The sequence below is a fragment of the Talpa europaea genome (assembly GCF_964194135.1).
Source record: "Talpa europaea genome assembly, chromosome: 7".
Lineage (NCBI taxonomy): Eukaryota > Metazoa > Chordata > Mammalia > Eulipotyphla > Talpidae > Talpa > Talpa europaea.
In genome coordinates this window covers 81,699,585-81,720,208 of record NC_140074.1, presented here as the reverse complement: position 1 = coordinate 81,720,208, position 20,624 = coordinate 81,699,585, and the positions used below count along the sequence as shown (strand labels likewise).

The 20,624-nt window shown below is 37.3% G+C and overlaps 1 protein-coding gene across 2 annotated transcripts in view; it reads left to right on the top strand.

Annotated features, from left to right (window-relative positions):
- Positions 1–223: 223 nt before the first annotated feature.
- SUZ12 (SUZ12 polycomb repressive complex 2 subunit) overlaps positions 224–20,624 on the top strand; it is a gene marked incomplete at both ends in the record, with an annotated part of 42,450 nt that continues 22,049 nt past the window's right edge. Inside the window, 5 exons of one of the 2 annotated variants that reach the window (XM_084237519.1) lie at positions 224–497; positions 2,783–2,829; positions 2,911–2,975; positions 6,705–6,773; positions 16,264–16,313. In XM_084237519.1, the coding sequence (XP_084093645.1) occupies positions 224–497; positions 2,783–2,829; positions 2,911–2,975; positions 6,705–6,773; positions 16,264–16,313 (505 nt within the window). The remainder of the gene's footprint in view (positions 498–2,782; positions 2,830–2,910; positions 2,976–6,704; positions 6,774–16,263; positions 16,314–20,624) is intronic. The other variant, XM_084237520.1, reaches the window with a different exon arrangement.

Genomic DNA, 20,624 nt, shown 5'->3' with positions numbered 1-20,624 from the left:
GTGAGCAGCCTCCGGAGCGAACCGGGGCTCTCAGGAGGAGACACTTTTTTTTTCCTCCCTCCTTCCCTCCTCTCCTCCTCCCTTCCCTTCCCCTCTCCTCCCCTCTCTCCTCCTTCCCCCCTCGGTCCGCCGGAGCCTGCTGGGGCGAGCGGTTGGTATTGCAGGCGCCTACTCTCCCGGGCCGCCCGGCGGTAGCTGGCGGGGGGAGGAGGCAGGAACCGCGATGGCGCCTCAGAAGCACGGCGGTGGGGGAGGGGGCGGCTCGGGGCCCAGCGCGGGGTCCGGGGGAGGCGGCTTCGGGGGTTCGGCGGCGGTGGCTGCGGCGACGGCGGCGGGCGGCAAATCCGGCGGCGGGGGCTGTGGAGGCGGCGGCAGTTACTCGGCCTCCTCCTCCTCCTCCGCGGCGGCCGCGGCGGGGGCGGCGGTGTTACCGGTGAAGAAGCCGAAAATGGAGCACGTCCAGGCTGACCACGAGCTTTTCCTCCAGGCCTTTGAGAGTGAGTGTGCCGGCAGCTTGGAGGGCGTCGGGGGACGGGACGCTCGCGCCGGGCCCCCTGCCTCCCCGGGAGTCGACTTGATCTGGGAGTGGAGGGAGGAATTGAGGGAGGGGGCTGCTGCGCCTCCAGGGGCTGCGGCCCGGGGGGCCCGAAGTGTGGGGCCTCTGCGGGCGCCGGGATCGGGGGTCCCGGTGAGGTGCTGGACTCCCGGACATTGGCGCTAGAGGTTAGGCTTGGGGCCCCACGTTCGGAGCAGGCTTCTTTTAGGTGAGGAGTTGGACTGAGGATGCAGTCAGAGCCGAAGACTAGTTTTGCTTTCTTTCATGCCTTTCGTACTCCATCTGAAGTACGGGGTTTCGGTGGTAGGTTTTGAAAAAGGAACAGAATTTAACCCGTGGAGAGATGAATGCGGTAAAATCGACCCAATTGTCATTAGTCTGACATGCTCTCAGCCCCACTCGGTGCCGCCTGTTAACATGGCACCTTTGGGTGCCTCACACCTTTCAAAGCCATCCACCCATTTCAGGGACACAGCGACTGAGACGGGCGCGTTGAGGCGTTTTGCATCTCGGGCCGCTCCCGGAATTCTGCCCGTTGCACTTGTCTTAATTCCGGAACATTTGTCCTACGTCAATATCTGTTTTTCAGGTCTATTTCTAGGCTAAAACTACGACTTAATTTGGGAAGGGGGAGGAAGGTGTCTGGAAACAAACAATAGAATTTACCAAAAACATCACGACGAGAAGTAGTCGCAACTGTTCTCTGTTGAATATTATCTCCCGGTGGTTTTCTTTTCTGCTTTTGTGTGGGTATTATAATTTGGATGATCTTTAATTGCTAAATGTCTCCAGAAACTTGAATAAACTCGACTCTAACACCCAATGTCTTTATTTACAATTTTACCGTGGCATATGTTAAGGGCATGGTATCAGCTGTGCTTGGAAAGAGGCATTACATTGTTTAATGCCCTTCTATCATTTGCTCTCCTTAGTGCTTCATGAAATTCTAATTGAAATTTAATACAAGGAATTTCAGTTTTTGTAAAACGAATATTGAACTTGCTCGAGAGATGAAAGATTCCCTTTCTTTTGCTTCATACACAGTCAAAAATATGGAGAGGTTTTAAATTGGATATAGGTGCATTGAAGCGCCCTGATAACAATAAACTCATGTTTTTGCCCCTTTATTTTATATATATATATAGTTCCCTTTATTTTATATGAAACCAAAACTAAACTAAGTGATGATTAAGTGGAAATTTAAAAAAAAAAAAAACCTGAATGTTGGGAGAAGACAAATCCGCCAAGAAACTTTGAACTGCTTGGCAGTTCTGATGAGTATACCTCGGAGAAGTGAACTGTCATTAAGAGCTAGATCAAGTCACAAAACAACCTTACTCTTCCCTAATATGGAACTTAGTTTCTGAGAAGTTTATATGCTTTAATGTATTAATGAATATAGTCATGTTTCACTCATTTTACACTGCTGTATTTTAAGACATGATACTAATAGGTTACTGCTATAATGCGCACTACGGTGTTTGTATATAAAATATTTTCTGCTTATAATCTTTATAACTAAATTCAGCGTTTAGAACACTGAAACTGTTGACTACTTTAAAAAGTATGTATTGAGGTGGTAATTACATATTGAGGTAATATTTTCATTGTGCAAAATTGATAGCAGCTTAAACTGTAACTAGAAATAATCATTAAATTTTAACTAATTTCTATCTCTGATTTTCAATACTGACTGACTTCATATCTGTATGAGAACATCTAGGGAATAATTTTGTCTGAATTACAGAGTTTTTAAAAAGGCCAATTAAAAAGTGAAAATTCATTTTGTTATTTGACATCAGCAATCAATTCTTTTGCTAAATCCAGCTACCTCAGTTAGCTACTTTTTGCAAGCTGGTGTATAAATAGCATGTATAAATTAGTGAAAGTACATGAATAGCGACTTATTTTCAGTTCTGCATACATACTAGTTTAAAAAATAGCTATTTAGAAATGCCAAATTTAAGAACAGGCTTGTAACCTTAAATTTAAATAAATGTAAATGAATGTTATGAACGTATGTCATGAATTCAATGTCTTTTGATTTCACGGTGCATACTAATTTTCTGGGTGTAAGTATTTAATATTTGATTTCCACAATAGGTGATGGGTTTATGGTGGTTAAAATATAGACTGTGTTGGAAAATATAGACTATTGGTATTTGCTTGGCACCTTCAGTAATAAGCAAATGTAGGTAATGTTTGGATTTGTTTCCTGTTACCTAGAACCAACGCAGATCTATAGATTTCTTCGAACTCGAAATCTTATTGCGGTAAGTAATCAAAATAATTCATCAATAGTATTTTTCTTAGAATTTCATCTGTTTAATTATTTTTTATGACTTTTTTTATAGCCAATATTTTTGCACAGAACTCTTACGTACATGTCTCATCGAAACTCCAGAACAAACATCAAAAGGTACAATTTATGAATCTTATTTCAAGTTGATCAAACCATGTCAAAATTTTGTTTCAATCCTATTTCAGGTTAAAGATTAAATACAAAACTGAAGTGAAAAAGTGGTTGCAGTGTTGTTTTTAGTGGTATCATTTTTGTAAGCTCCTGTCTATACGCATTTTCTTCTGATAGTAGAGCAGTGAATGAAGTGATTTTACTGACTTGTTCCTACACGTGCTACTGGTTATTTTCAAGTTTGATGGAAATTGAGGATTTGTAAATTTACTAAAGAGGCTGCAGGGGAATTATGGTAGATACGTAAATTTAAGCTAATTTTTGAATATTTCTTACATGTGTTACGATAAAGAATTCCCTTCTGTAATCATCAATTCTGAAATTTTCACCTATTTAAGATCTAAGTTTAGATCTTAGTAAAGGGGAGATACTTTGGAAGTCAATAGGATGAATGTCCTTAAAAGACAAAAAGTCTTAATTCATCTAGTGGGACAGCTTATTTTTGCCTTGTAATATTTAACCATATGTAATGATAAAATGGTAGTTTCTTATCCTACACGTGGGACTATTTACTGAGCATATCAAGTGAACAACTTTAAGGGAGGGAACGTTTTCTGTGAAGCTTTTGGTATTGCTAGAGTCTTGACTCAGTGCAGCCATCAAGTTATTCTCAATAGACTTTGAAACTAAACTCCTTTGGAGATTCTTGGTTACTAAGTAGACATCATGTTTGCTATAGCAAACCATTTTAGTTTTGTAGCTATATATGTAGGTGTGTTTTGAGGGACTGAAATGTTAAAAGTATTTGTTTTCTGGTAATCTTACCTAATTGAGAGAGATTGCATTTACTAGGTAGAACTTGCCAAATGCTTAAATTAAGGAGGTGATGGATTAGGCAACAGAATAAAATTTGCCAGCTATTTACCTGTCCATTATTTGATTTATGCAAAGAGAGAGAAAACAACTGTCCACACATTTTTTTAACTGATGAAATTTAAAATGTAATAGACTACAATGTTTTGTAATACAGGTACTAGTAAGATGTGTGAGATTCTTGTATTTTTGCCGGGGAGATAACATTTAGCTTACTTGGGGTTTAGAGTTAGTGTCTTCTATCATCAAATTACAACTGTTTATCAGTAAAACCATTCTTAGCTCATGAGCTATACAAAAACGAGACAGTCCAGATTTGGCCCAATGCGCATTGTTTGCTGACTCTTGATTTAGTCTTAAAAACTGGGAGAGTTTATTGAATAGTGCTTAACTTTTTTCTTTAGCATTTTCAATATGGATGGTCAGTTGAGTTACCATCTAGGCTGCTGGCTGATTTTAATTTAAAAGTCATTACTTTATTTCAAAGTAAATTTGAATTTATAAATGAATAAAAATATATTTAAAATCTAAGTTCATCATTTTTCTGTTATTTATTAGACTATTTGACTGTCTTATTGTGGAATGTTTCTGTTGACTGCTTACAGGTGGAGGCAATATAAAAAGCTTGATTATAAAAACTCATTCTTAATTTATTGCCCTTCAGGTAAAATACTGTCTTTTGGGGGAGTTTGAAGCAATTTGTTATCCAAGAAACATACAAATCCTTCTTAATTTGTTTCCATACAAAAATGCATTAGGAATCACTTAATTCTTGTTACATGCCTGACTTATAGAAGCTATTAAGACTAATTTTTAACAAATTATACCACAGCTTATGTCTTGAACTGAGTTGCTGTCCTCTTCAAAGTAGTTGGTGACTTTGGATGGTAGTGAATTTAGCCTAGGAATTATGATCTTCGTTCAAAATGTTTGAGGAACGCTTTTTAATAAATTGCTTTTGGTACTGTCCCTTTGCACAAAACATTTTCAGAACTCCTTATTTACTATTACAATAATACCCGTTGTTGGAATGAACATCATTCCCTTTTAAGTCATAAGGTTTGTTGTACTATTAAACTCGTCTTACACTTTAGTTTTCATGGAGATACTCAAATTCTACAGGCTAACACTTCATTGACACAATAGAAAAATGGTGAGGAAGGAGGGCATGTTTTATTGAATCCATTTTAATAGGTGTCATCTAAGCTGTTTCTGAATTCTTCCAAGAAAATTTCCTGGATTTTTAAAATAGTCTCCTTTTTGGTGACCTTTTGATAACTATATCCTTTGTTAAATCTGAGCTATTGTATCAGTAACTTTCTAAAGAAACAAATGCATGTTGTTTTGGGAGGGACTACTTTTATATATATGTATTTTTTTTTTTAAGAAAATTTTTTTTTTAAGATTTATTTATGCACACAAGAACTGGGGTGTAGACCAGAGGTGTGGGGGGGGGGGTGTAGGGTGAGAGGATTCACCTGAGAGAGTGGGGAGCAGAACAGGCAGATCTACTGAAATCCACTGCTGAGGAGAGCAGCGGGCAAGACAGGAGAAGTCTGCTGTGCCTTGGGGATCAAACTTGTGCTTCAGTGGCTGGCGAGCGCTGTCTTTAACCCCTGCGCCACCAGGGAGGCCCTACTTTTGTGTAAATCTTAACAGTTTTTCCTAAAGAAGGCTGGATTGCCCTTAGGATCTTAACTGATTTCAAATGATTGTTAACATTCAATTCCCCTAACGCACTTCTTCTGTGTATAACTCCTAAATGTTGGAAGAGATGAATCTTGTGACTTAGTCTTTTCTTCCTTCCTACAGATAGGATTTCTTCTTAATCGTTGCATAAAGATAAACATACTAAAAGTTTCTGGCAACTTTACGACCCTCAGTAACATATTTCAGTATTTAGACAGAAAAGTTCTTAGTAACTAACCTAAAAGAATCATGTATTTTTCTTCTTTCTTCTCTCTTATCTGTGGAGATTGAAAGTTTATTTACCATCCTAAAATAAAGTCCTTCTTACTCTGCTCTCTTAGATAAAATTTGTAATGTTGAAGTTTTCAGTAACTCTAAAGGTAAAGAGAGAAGTTATTTTTAATTTGTTTTTGAGATCTTTTGTGAATAAAAGCTATTTATTCACTGGAAATACAGATTATATCAGTTCTGCTTTTCCTATCAGTATTTTACTGCAGTATACTTGTATTAACATTTTTCTACTGAGATTTTTCTGTTAGTTGCTGGGTGTAGTAGTTGCTTTTGAGAAATAAGTACATTACGATGTATCATTTAACTCCAGCATTGCTAATAATCTTTGAGGATATTTTATTAACTTCAGATATGTTTTATATCAATAGAGTATCTCTGTAATATTGCTAGTGTATATATTTGTCAGGTTACTTAATAGAGTATGCATATTCCAAAATATACTAAATTTGCATTTGTTTGAGCCAGTCCAACATATGATGGAATACCTAAGTATAAGGCACTATGCTTTGTGACTTTGCTTGAAGAAAAGCAATCTCTGCCCTTCACGAGCTTATACTCTAGTAGGAGAAATAGTTGCACAAATTTCACATGTAGGAGACTAAATGTCAAAATAAATATTAGCAAGTACCATGGGTAAGGAGACATCACTATGGTTTGGGAATAATTACAAAATATTTCATGGAAAAGTTAGTGTTTCAGGTGGGGACTTCAAGATTTGAATGCTGTATTACAACATTTCAATAATATATACTATTAGGGCTAACCATCCATAATTTTCTTCACAAAAATAGATTTCCTGCTTGCCTAATAGTGTGACAATAAAGTTTAATGTTTGTTTTTCCCAGTTGAGAAGTGATTATTTTGTTTATCTGTTTCTTCCAGGAAAACATTTAAAGTTGATGATATGTTATCAAAAGTAGAGAAAATGAAAGGAGAGCAAGAATCTCATAGGTAAGATAACCTATCAGTATACATTAAGTGACATACTTGAGGAAAGAGGAAAAAATAAAGTGATCATTTCTCTAGTGAGCTGCTCAATGTAAGGAGTCGGAAGGAATCTTGGAAGTCAGTTGGTCCAGACTCATACACAAATCAGGAATTACTTTGTGTAGCACCTCTGAGAGAATCCTTAAGCATCCTCTTGAATGCCTCCAATAATGGGGGCTCACTTGTTTTCTATGGCATTTGTCTTCATTTTTATTCATCTCTTACCAATTTCTTGGATTTTGAGTCAGTTCCTGTAATTTTTGCAGTTCGTATTAATCATATTACCTTATTTAAGGAGTGGAGACTCATTCATGATGTACATACAGAGTTAGGTGCTGTGCCAGATACTCAACAGCATCACATCTCTTCTAAGCAATTATCTTCAAATCTTGTGAGAAAGGGTCTCTTTTTCTCCACCTTTACATCTTTTAGGCAAATATGTTTATTCTAGTAGTTTCAGAAACTTGATCCTTTAGATAGAATCTACTTACTGTATGTTTTCATTATGATACCCAGAACTAAAGTTCTGATTGGCTTAATATCTGTCTACATTAGGCACTCTGTTCATTCTTAGACATAGGCTTCCGTTTATTCTTTGATATGTAAACTAAAGTAAGTTAATACTGCTCTAAAAAGAAAAGAACTTGGATGGTATGTGTTCATTCACTGACTACTTTTAGGGAGAATACAGAATTGAAAATACCAGTCTTTTTAAAAATGAAATTTGAAAAATTGTTGCAGTGTGTTTTTATCTTTAAGGTTAAAATCACATTTTACTAATTTAGATAGGATATGTAGTGGCTTAATGATGCTTCATTTATGGTACCTTGCTTTAGTGATAAGCAAAATATGTTACCTTTGCAGTTTAGGCTTGACTCTTAAATAAGGTTAGTTTTACTTTAATTATAAAATCAAATTTTAAATTTTATATCTTGAGATCCCATGGAATTGAAGTGTAATTTATATTTCCATGTCTTTTATGCCTGGCTTGTAAATACACTTCAACAGTCCATTCTGATAGCTAAGGTACCAAATCTTTTTTTTTTTTTTTAAAGATTTGTTTATTTATTTATACAAGCACTGGGTACAGTCAGAAGCACGGGAGGGTGAGAGAATTCACCAGAGCCAGAGTGGGGAGCAGAGCAGGCAGAAGGACCGAAGTACACTGCTGAGGGCGGCAGGAGAGGTCTGTGCACCACGTGGGACCCTCCTCCGCTGGCCCGGGAGCAGCCGGGGATCGAACTGGCGCTGCAGAGGCTGCGGGCAGCTTCGCAACCCAGCGCTCAACCGCTGCGCCACCAGGAGGCCCTAAGATACCAAATCTTTACCTAGTCTACTATTGCCCATGGAGTACCTCATAGGCAATATAGGACTGAGAATATTTCTCCTTTATGCACACTATTCTGTCCTTGACTTTCTACTCTCTATCCTTGTCTGGTCACCTACCCTGCACAAAACTCTTGGGATTCTCAGGGACTTTTTTTTTTTTACTTAAAATGTAAGCTGTAGTCAGCTTGATTTGACCTCCCTATTTTTCTTCTGAAAATAACCACTTTCAGAGTTTATGTGAGAAGGAAGAATAAACCAAGAAGAAAACTTGACCCTTTTCTTCATCTTCCCCATAAAAGTTTCATTTTCATCACTGCTTACCCCTCCTGTTGTCTCATTGTGAAGTTGACTTCAATAAAAACTACGGAGCTTCCCTTAGAATGTCTGTTGTGTGGGAGATAGACTATACTGGTCATTTCTCTCTGAATAATAATTCACCTAGTGTTTTTGGTCCTTTTGACCCAGAGTGTTTAACAGCTAGACCAATACTGTAACAGAGATGTTGTTAATCAATTTGCAGAGTGTTAGAGTCTTTCGTAGAATTCCTTCTTGTAATTTTGAAAGACCACCTTTTCAATCTTTAGGAGCCGTGAGTTAATAAAGCTTTCAAGAGCTTTATGAATGTTTTAGTGTTACTCCTGGAATCATTTGAATGAATTAGGAAATTGCTTTATTTTATGTTTACCCCAAGTTTATATTCAATTACTTCAGTGTATTTCTCATCTTAAATTAGGTATAATCCTCTTGCTCTACTAAAATTGTCATATTGGATTGTGAGATTCCCTAGCATCAGTATATAATGCCAGCACTATAAGACTTTGTTTATAAAATCTGTGTTCAAATTCTCTTATTACAAAACCAAACAAAATCTTTATTGTTCCATGACATCAGTTAGTTCAAGTTAAAATCTTAAAATTGTATCCCCAAAAAAGTAATCTCATTCCTGTCTATAATATATTGCTCTTCTGTTCATCTCAGATATAGAGATCTCTTAGCTTAGTTTGATCCTGGATCTGTAAAAGGGCTAAGATTTGGGAGTCTTCCATTGATACTCACGCGGGGTTTTTTCCCCCAGCACTTCAAAGTTGTAATGTCTACACTCCCAACAAAAGTACTTCGTTCTCTAGACTTCCAGAGCATTATCAAGAAACATAAAAATCCATAGTACTATAGCTCGAAAGCTAGGTCGAACACCTGACCTATTTATAACAATGTAGTGATTTATAAACCAAATTAAATTCCTGTTTTATCTCTGTAAAATGAAATTGATGTTCCTGGATCCTTTGTTTTATACTTTAGATCTATAAGATCTAAAGAACTATAGTTCTGGGCCTCCCCGGTGGCGCAGCGGTTGAGCGCTGGGTTGTGAAGCTGCCCGCAGCCTCTGCAGCGACGGTTCGATCCCTGGCTGCTCCCCGGCCACTGGAGGAGAGTCCCACATGGCGCGCAGACCTCTCCTGCTGCCCGCTGCTTCCCTCAGCAGTGTACTTCGGTCCTTCTGCCTGCTCTGCTCCCCGCTCTAGCTCTGGTGAATTCTCTCACCCTCCCGCGCTTCTGACTGTACCCAGTGCATGTATAAACAAAAAAAACAAACAAACAAATAAATAAATAAAACATGCCTCTATAAAAAAAAAAAAGTATTAAAGAACTATAGTTCTCTTACTGGTCATAATGATGGACATTCATGAGGAGAAGGAGCTGATTGAAAAAGGAAAAACATGGGACATTCATAGTTTTAATTTTTTCAATTGTATCAGTTAACGCATGACAGTGACCAAAATTGTCATTTGTAACTTTAAAACTCAGTGATAATCTATGAAAATTGTTTCTTTTCTTGAAGAGTGTCTTCTGAAGACTTCAAACCAATAAGCAAATTTCAGAAATTTATAGCAGTTGCACCGCTAGTGCCTAGGTTTCTACTGATGTTTCTCCTTTTTTGGTATGATTATGTATATTTAAGATATTTTCTTTTAGAATATTGGATACAACATCTTATATCCTGTCTTCTCTAGTTCTTGTTTCTGTCACTCCAGTTATTGTGGGCTTTTTAATTTATTTTAGTTTTTTACAAAAACCATGGTTATTAGAATGAATTCCAATAATTTATCCTGTTTAATAAAGTAGGATAAGTAATGTAGTTTTTCATCCTAGCAGACTTTAAAGAGTCTTTGTGTTACTAATCCTGCCAGTTCTGTAATTAAGTCTCTAGCTCCTGACTAGAGAAGTAGCAAGAAAAGATTTCCAAATTAAAGTTGCTTCTAAAAGTAATTCGCAGGGATGATGAGAAGCGAATTGTCTTCTCTCTTCCTCTTAATCTTCTTCCATTCTGGTGCTGGGGATATCCTCTCAAAAGCTACCTAACTAGAATATATACTAGAGATATTTTCACGCTTCTTGTTTTTGGTGGGTTGGTGAGGTAAAGTGCTATTACTGTTATTAACAATCTAAAATTTTGTATTACTAATCTTTTCTAAACATTCCTTTTTCTAAATATCTTTCTGTTTTCAGAAACTGTTACAGAACAGTTTCCATCTTTTTTTTTCCCCTGGGATTCCCATTTTCATAGTGTACTATGTCCCAGACATTATACTAAGTGTTTTTCTTTATCCTGTAAAGAGCGATAAATTAAATAGCTGTATTGTATTAGTAGGTTTCCCTACCCTTTCCTTTTTCATATTAAACCATATTTTTTAAACTCCATATTGCTGCTTTAATTATTTATCTTTTCTACCATTAATAAGATCTGATGTTTTACTCTTCCCTTTTTTTTTAAGGGTTTTTTTTTTTTTTTGAAAGATTTATTTATTTATTTATTTATATAAGCACTGGGTACAGTCAGAAGCGCGGGAGGGTGAGAGAATTCACCAGAGTCAGAGCAGGGAGCAGAGCAGGCAGAGGGACCGAAGTACACTGCTGAGGGGAGCAGCGGGCGGCAGGAGAGGTCTGCGCGCCATGTGGAACCCTCCTCCGCTGGCCGGGGAGCAGCCAGGGATCGAACCAGCGCTGCAGAGGCTGTGGGCAGCTTCACAACCCAGCGCTCAACCTCTGCGCCACCGGGGAGGCCCTAAGGTTTTTTTTTTTTTTAAATGCATACAAGAGCTGGAGTATAGGCCAGAGGTGTGGGGGGGGGGGTGGGGGGGGCGGTGAGAAGATTCACCAGAGATAAAGTGGGAAACAGAACAGGCAGACTAACTGAAATACACTGCTGAGGGGAGCAGCGGGTGAGTCAAGATAGGTCTGCTGCACCATGTGGGTAGCTCCCTGGCTGAGGATCAAACTCGTGCTGCAGTGGCTGCAGTTAGCTTCATAGGTTGTGTCTTAACCCTTGTGCCACCAGGGAGGACCTCCCTTAATTTTTTTTTTTTTTAAACATATATATTCTTTTTTTTTTTACTTTTTTTTTTTTTTATAGAGGCATGTTTTTATTTATTTATTACATTTGTTTGTTTGTTTTGTTTATACATGCACTGGGTACAGTCAGAAGCGCGGGAGGGTGAGAGAATTCACCAGAGCCAGAGTGGGGAGCAGAGCAGGCAGAGGGACTGAAGTACACTGCTGAGGGGAGCAGCGGGTGGCAGGAGAGGTCTGCGCACCATGTGGGATCCTCCTCCGGTGGCCGGGGAGCAGCCGGGGATCGAACCGGCGCCGCAGAGGCCGCAGGCAGCTTCGCAACCCAGCGCTCAACCGCTGCGCCACCGGGGAGGCCCTCCCTTAATTTTTTTAACAATCCTTTTATGACTAAATTTTGAAGTTGTTTTCAGATCAGAATTTTTTCACATTTGAGTTTCAAATTTTCTTCTTCAGAATTTGGGCAATAAACCTTTGTGTACACACTACATTCCTGAAGGTGCCTTAACAGTCATCACTGAGCATATTTGATTCTTAAAATCTAAGGACAAATTCTAAAGATGTTCCTTCCTCTTTAATCTTTGCTTATATAATAATTCCATTATGCTTTGTCTATAATACTCCTGAAAAGTGATTCATTTTTATGTAATGGACCTTTTTCTCTCTCAACTTTGTTTTGTTATTACAAAATGTTCCTGTCCATGTGTCTGAATTCTCTATTTTGAGGTATTGAATTCCGGAATAATGAGCTTTATGTCGTCACCAGTTCTTCAGCATTGTACATCATATCATTAAATGTATAAGAAAACTTAGATAACTAACATCTAGCATTAGAGGTGTCAAGTTACTCATCTTGTTCTGTTATGAGGAAAGACAGCCATGACCCTGGAAGTGAAACCTTATACCTGCTACTGTCAGATTATTGTATGCAATTTAGGGGTACTAATCTTGGTCTGTCTTCAGCATAAAAACGTTGATCCCTGTGTGGGGTCTGGCTGTTCTTAAAATTAGAGTTTCTTACTTGAATCTCATTTCAAAATGTTAGTCCCTTATGAGGTTAAATTTACTTAGTCTCATTCTAAAGACTCCTTCAGCATTGTCAGATGTTTGTGCTTCTACTCTTGCTACAAAAAGTTCTCCATCTAGTTTCCTATTGCACTAGTGCTTGCTTTCTCAAAAGACCTGGATAGGGAACACCTTACATAGATGAACCAAATCCTTATTTCATACCTTATCCTGATAGCTCAGCTAGATATTATGTAGCCTAAAATCAAATAGGCCTAACCAGCCCTATATGGTTCTTTTCCTTCCCTTCCAATCCATCTTAACCAATTAAGATGTGGCTGTAGTAAGCACAAGAGAGGGAAGAGTATAAATAAGGAAGGGAAGGAAAACTACCTTTTCCGCTAGATGGAGCCAGCTGTGGAGATCAACTTAACCTCATTGTTAAAGTTTATTCTAGGTACATATCAGTATTTATTTCTAGGAGGGGAGGAGGAGTAGAATTGTGCATAGGAAATCTCATCCCTGGTTATTTAAGTTGGTTAATTAAAATTTTAAATTTGGAATTCCTTTTCTCAAACAATGTTAAAATGATGGCTGAATGTGCTGACTTTCTCATTTAAAGTATAATAAACCATTTAAAACTACCTCAAATTATTTGTGGTGAAAGACATTTTTCTTAATTTGTGGTATTTTGTAGACTGATGCTTTATATATTGGTCACTTGCTGGGATGTTATACATTGTTAAGTTCCTGTATAATTTCAAATGTCTTAATTCTCAATATCTTACCTTGTTGTGGAATGATACCAGTTTTCCCGAATGAATCTCAGTTTGCAGGCTGTATTTTGAGTAACACTAACAAAATATTTTCAGGGTAAATCAATGCAAGATGTTTCTGGCATTTCATAGTTGGACCTTAGAATTATATTCCCCATAAAAACAATGTAAAACATAAGTACCACAGTGTAATAGGTCATGATTCCTGACCTTTCAAATCTTATTACCCTAAGAGGACATCATTATATTTGTGGGAAGCATTTACTGAATGCCTTGCCGTAAGCTACTGATAGGTGCCAGGGAATAATCAATTGATAAGGAGATTGTCAAAAATGAGTGTGTGGGGGAAAATAGTGACCAAAAAAACTGATAAATACCAGTGCTTAGAATGGAAAATCAGAAACTATGATCGTTAAATGCAGGGATGGTTGGGGATGGGTTCTTTGAAGGAGAGGGAGAGATTACTTTGATGAATACTTTTTTTGTGCCAGCCTCACAATCTTGACAGTTTATTTCTTCATTTTTATAGCTATCAGTTATAGCTAGTAACTGGAGCCAGATTTCAAACTTGGATTTTCTGACTCTGTTTTAGTACTATGTTCTCTTACATATGGCTTTAGTGGAGATACAAAGAAATAGAGCCATAGACAGCACTTAGGCAAAAGATTTGACACTGAGAGAGAGGCTCATCAGAAAATTGGGGGAAAGCAGTAATCTTATAAAATGGTGTTTTAAGAAAATAAACAAGCATTTGGTATGTAGCTTTAACTGAAGCACTAAGACTAGAAATTGTAGAATATTCTTCTTGGTTAAGTTCTAGAATTGAACTAATTCTGCTTTGTACAGTGACATTTGTGGAATTATTTTTATAGGAAAATATTCCCTTTTAGTAAATTTTCCTATTTTTGTAAGAAAATACTACCGTTTCATAGATGGTAGGTAAATTCTTTAAAAATCAGCTTTGGGGGCTTCCCCCGGTGGCGCAGCGGTTGAGCGCTGGGTTTCTAAGCTGCCCGCCGCCTCTGCAGCGCCGGTTCGATTCCCGGCTGCTCCCAGGCCACCAGAGGAGGGCCCCACATGGTGCGCAGACCTCTCCTGCCACCCGCTGCTCCCCTCAGCAGTGTACTTCGGTCCTTCTGCCTGCTCTGCTCCCCGCTCTGGCTCTGGTGAATTCTCTCACCTTCCCACGCTTCTGACTGTACCCAGTGCTTGTATAAATAAATAAATAATCTTTAAAAAAAAAAAAAAAAAGCTACAAATTCTTTGTTTAAAAAAAAAAAAAAAAATCAGCTTTGGGTATAATTTAATGTTTAATTAAAAATACCCACCTTAAGTATATGGCTTGAGTTTTGACAAATACATATATATGCATAGCCATAACCACAAAAAGAAGTAGAACATTTCCATCATCTTGAAAAGTTCCTTTGGGTGACTTCACATTAGATCCTCTTAATGTTTTTTGTTTGCTTGTTTGGTATGAATTATGTGTAGTCACTGTCACTCCTTTTGGTGTGTAATGCTGAGTTTTGACAAATGCATGCAGTCAGGTAATAACCATTACATCAAGATAAAAAATCTTAAAAATATCCTCATGTTCCTTTTATAGTCATCCTCCATCCCCTTCCCCACTCCAAATCTTTTTAAAATGTATCTGATTCATTTTAGAAAATGAGTAATATACATGAATTATCTGTTTTCATGACTCCCAGGATACATTTTGCTGATACTTTTATAGTTATTCTTAGTTTTTTTTCCCCTCTTATTTATGCCTTCTAACTCTGCTTGGACCCTTACATTTCTACTCTTCACTAGTCATCTTGCTGTTTTGTGATAGCCTAGCATATTCTTAGCACAGGCTTTAAAAATGCCTTTTTTTGCCCTCACCCTGTATTTCTTATTAAACAGTGCCATGGCTTATTGCACTGAGAAGGTATACTGCATCCTCATATCTCTGTTGAAATATCTTGTTCAGCTCTTCTCTAAGAAAAAGGAGTCCAGGCAAAGTTACAAGGCTAAACCTCTTTTTCAATCATGAGTTGCTTCCTAAAACTCTGTTGCCTCAATATCTTTATATAACTTTTCCTGATTATAAAAATGCCTGTATCATCACCATTAAAAAGCACACTCTTTACTGACCTTTAACTAACTACTGTTTACTTTCATTCTTTATGCTAAATTTCTCATTCTTTATGTAAATTTCTCAAGTAAAGGATCAGTACTTCTCTCTTTCCCTGCCATCTTTGGCGTATGGAGCCCTCTGTCATCTGGTGTCTGTTTAAATACCACAACAGAAACTATGTTCTGCAAAGTTATGACTCCTGATCAACAGATAGATTGTTCTCTTTTGTAGTTTAAAGGTACTACAAAAGTCTGTTTCTGTTTATACATCTTAATAGTTTTTCCATTGTTAGTAGATATTTTTCAAAACAGGGATCACTGTAGTTTGTTACCTTTTCCTTTTTTCATTGCTTCTAAAACTAAAAAGAAAAATGACTTGTTGAAACAGTAAATTACAAATCTGTATTGGGTTTCACTTAGCAATAGAAAGTGATGGTTCTGCATCATTTCAGTAAATTGAATTTCCATTGCCTTAAACTATTAAAACGTGTTTGCATTTTATTCAGCTACCCTTACGAAAATTTTCTTTTGAGGGGTAAAAAGGGAAATCTGCCCATTTTATAGATTAAAACACTAAAGCACAGTAAATTATCTTGCCTTTTATTTAGTGGTCTTTTCTGATTAGTGGTCTTTTCTTGACTTTTTATTTCTGTGTGTGGTGGTTTTTCGTTATTTAATTACATGCGTAGACATTATTTGGGATTTAATACTCAATGGGGAAGGCATGGAGCCTATATAGCATGTATAGCAGTTAAGAATGAAGAAAAAAGATTTATAAATTAGCTGAAGTAGCTTTGATACCAATGTTAAATTTTAAAGTCTAGGCTATTTATTATAGAGCATTAAACTAATAACATTTTTTTATTTGTTTTGTTCAGCTTGTCAGCTCATCTGCAGCTTACGTTTACTGGTTTCTTCCACAAAAATGGTATGTGCTTCAAAGTAAACATGGACATTCTAACAACAAAACACCTTTGTGAATATATAAAAAGTTTTCTTTGTGGGAAGGGAGTTTATAAAATTATGGAAAAGACATTGCTCTTAATTTAACTTCTCTTTAACGTCAGTTACTACTTTGGTCACTGATAGGATGTGGAGATATTGATGTTACTTGCACCCTTGAATAATGTGCAGGGTAGGGGACACTGAATTGCAATATAAGTTTTTGCTCCCCCAGACCTTAATTGTTAATAGCCTGCTCTTAACTGGAAGGCCTTACTGTTAACAACAAACAGCTCATTAACATATATGTTGTGTATGTATTTTATGTATATATGTGTGTGTGTGTACACTTTTTTAAGTGAAGTAAGGTAGAGAAAATTATTTTAAAAATCATAAGGAAGAGAGACTATATTTACAGTACTGTATTTATTGATATGATAAGTTTACATCAGTGACTGGACCCACACAGTTCAAACCTGTGTTGTTCAAGGGTCAGCTGTAGTGTTTCTTAAATTTTAGTGTGCATAGAAACAAATTACCAGTTTAAATACATATTTTTGGATTCTACAGTTTAGGGTTTTGGTGGAATTTAGGAGTCTGCATGTTTTTTTAAAGATTCATTAATTTTTGCATACAAGAGCTGGAGTGTAGGCCAGAGGTACTTGGTAGTGAGGGGATTCACCAGAGACAGAGTGGGAAGTAGAACAGGTGGAGTGACTGAAATACACTGCTGAGGGGAGCAGTGGACAGGAGAGGTCTGCTGTGCCATGTAGGTCACCTCCCTGGCTGGGGATCAAACTTGTGCTGCAGTGGATGCCAATAGCTTTTTTTTTTTTTTTTTAAACATTTGTTTCTTTTTTCTTTTTATTTATACAAGCACTGGGTACAGTCAGAAGCGCGGGAGGGTGAGAGAATTCACCAGGGCAGAGGGGAGAGCAGAGCAAGAAGTACACTGCTGAGGGGAGCAGCAGGCGGCAGGAGAGGTCTGTGCACCATGTGGGACCCTCACCCGGCGGCGGCCGGGGATCGAACCGGCGCTGCAGGGGCTGCTGGCAGCTTTGCAACCCAGCGCTCAACCGCTGCGCCCGGATGCCAATAGCTTTATAGTGCTGAGACTTAACCCGTGACCACCGGGGAGGCCCTAGAAGTCTGCATTTTAAATAAAACACCCAAGATAATTTAGAGGTGGATTTTCTGAAGAAAATATTTTAAGAAGTTCTGCTTTAATCTTGTTCATAACCTGGTTTTCATATGCTTTCCTTATCCATTTAAGTTTTCAGTAGGTCTTAAAAGTGTTACATTAGGGCCTCCCTGATGGCTCAGGCAGTTGAGTGCACCGCTGTGAAGCTGTCCGCAGCCTCTGCAGTGCCAGTTCGATCCCCAGCGGCCTCGGAGATGCCCACATGGCGAAGCAGACCTCTCCTGTCTCGCCCGCTGCTCCCCTCAGCAGTGTATTTTGGTCGGTCTGCCTGTTCTGTTCCCCTCTCTGTCTCTGGTGAATCCTCTTACCTTCCCACGCATATGGCTTTTACCCCAGTTCTTGTATAAATAAAATAAATCTTAAAAAAATTAAAAGGGGCCTACCCTGGTGGCGCAGCGGTTGAGCGCTGGGCTGGGGAGCTGCCTGCAGCCTCTGCAGCGCCAGTTCTATCCCTGGCCACCGGCGAGGGTCCCACATGGCGCAACAGACCTCTCCTGCCCCACTCGCTGCTCCCCTCGGCAGTGTATTTTGTCAGTCTGCCTGTTCTGTTCCCCGCTCTGGCTCTGGTGAATTCTCTCACCCTCCTGTGCTTCTTACTGTACCCAGTGCTTGTATAAATAAACAAATAAATCTTAAAATAAATAAATCTTAAAATAAATAAATAGAAAGTGTTACATTAGTCAAAGCTATATGGACATTCTTGAAGGTTCATCTGGATCGTATCTAAATAGATAAAATTCTACCTCTTATCTCTCACTGTTAATATTAAAAAAGTCAAAAACCTTGGGGCCTCCCTGGTAGCTCAGGGGTTAGTCTCAGCACTATCAAGCTGTTAACCAGCCACTGCAGCATGAGTTCAATCCCTAGCCAGGGAGTTAACCCACATGGCGCAGCAGACCCCTCCTGACTTGCCTGCCGCTCCCCTCAGCAGTGTTATTTCGGTAGTTTGGCCTGTTCTGCTTCCTACTCTGTCTCTGGTGTATTCTCTCATCCATCACACCTCTGGTCTATACTCCAGTTATTGTGTGCATAAATAAATAAATCTGGGGGAAATTTTTTATAAAATTAAATTTATTAGATTTTGCCATTATTCCAATATTTTTTGAGCTTTAAATTATAAAGACTGATGATAAAAATTTTAGTTAATTGCCTTAGAAACTGGGAGAAGTTCTACTCCTTGAGTATAACCTGTCTGCATAAACATGTACAGTTGATGTTATTGCATCAAATGTTAAAAAATGGACAACTGAGACAACAGCTGCTATTAATAGAATATATCAATATATTAGATATAAGGAAAATTATATAATCTTAAGTGTTGCTCTATTAGAAGAGGTCAAAGATTGCTGGACAAAGTCACAGTTGGTTTCAAAAATGGATAAAATGACTGTAGCTTGTCCATTTTAAATTTGTGTTTTTCCTTTGATTATCGTGAAATGGAATAAAACCTTTATAAGAAACATGTCTCCAACTTGACATGTTTATATTGTTTGGAAACAATGTATTTATATTGTTTGGAAAGAAATGTATACTAATAAATGGTTATGTAAGAAGTGTTCGATAATTAGTCAGGTTTTTTATGTAAGAAATTTGATCTTAATCTCTACTAGCAGCCAATGTAGCTTCTACTTTTGCCTTAAAATTTGTCCATTTCTTACTAGGAATAAACCCAAGTAGCATTTTCATTTTTTTCCTCCTAAACATTTATAATCATCTTGCAGTGTCCTTATTGCTAATCATTTATCATGTTTTCTATGGTACTTCTAAAGTATTTGAACTCTAATACTTTAGAATCTTATTATTTGATCTAATGGGTTTGTTAGTCCTTTTTTCCCAGAACATGTATAAAGCACATACATATTATAATTGATATCAGTGAACTGAATTAATATTGAAATAGTAAGTTGAAGCTAATTGTAAAGTTGTCCAATTAAACTTTTTCCTGTTTACATAACAAAATACTGGAAATTCAAAACATTTTTAAATTTTCTTTTTAATTTTTTCTTCATGTTAATAAAGGAGAATGTAAACTCTGTTGATGCATCTGTTTCCAGAAAATAATTTCCTATTGTAACTTTGAAATTAATGCAAGTTGGAAAGAGCAGATAAATTGCTTCACTTTTCTATTCAGTGGTTTTTTTGTTTGTTTGTTTATGAAATAATATTTTAAGAAGCCATGCTAGACAACCATCCAGATTTCTGAAATCTAGAATTTTTTTTTTTCTTTTGTTTTTAAATGAAGGCTTTTGTAGCAACTACTACTGAAACTGTTTAGGATGAATACATGAAGATTCTTAGGGTAATATTTTCATTGTGATTGTTTTTCATAGAGTATTTTTATTACTGCATTTTAGACATTAGATTATTTGTTACTGTATAAAATGTTTTTATCCTGGTTACATCTTCCAAAGAAATTGATTCAGATTATTTTTTTTTGTGTGTGCACACACTCTGCATAAGAATGCTTTCAATGACAAAAAAGGTCTCCAAAATCTCAGGAAAAGAAATTATTTCTTTGTATGTTACAAATTCATCTATTAGAGTAGTTCTATATATTATTGAAACTTAATGAATACATGATTAGATATTTAAAGTTTGGAACTATTGACACCTTTAGGATTAAAGACAAATTATAAAGTACTCTGGGACCTTAATTTGCCAAAAGACTTTGTTAGTTGACAAAGAGAACTGCTATTTCAAAATTAAATCCTTAAACTTTGTAAAACAGGAGACTTCCCTAGGTAATAATAATGTCTTGCTTTTTGCTAGCCCATTTAGACTTCAGAGACGTTCTAGGAAAAACGTAAAAAAAAATAGGTATCTTTCTTATGAAATGGTAATGTTTAACTTGTATAATGTTTATTATTTTATGAAAGCCATTTTTATATCTCTTTGATCACAAAGGAATCTAACCTTTTGGTTTAACACCCTTACATTCAAAATGAAACATGTATAAGTCTAGTAATATAGCCTAAATGTAAGTGTTTATTCTAATAGATTTTGGAAGAAGGAAAAAATTAAAGGTGTTTATCTCCTGTGTGTCTCATCTGAATTGTATCATTTGTGCTTTCCATCAGGAAGCTTTATATATCAGAA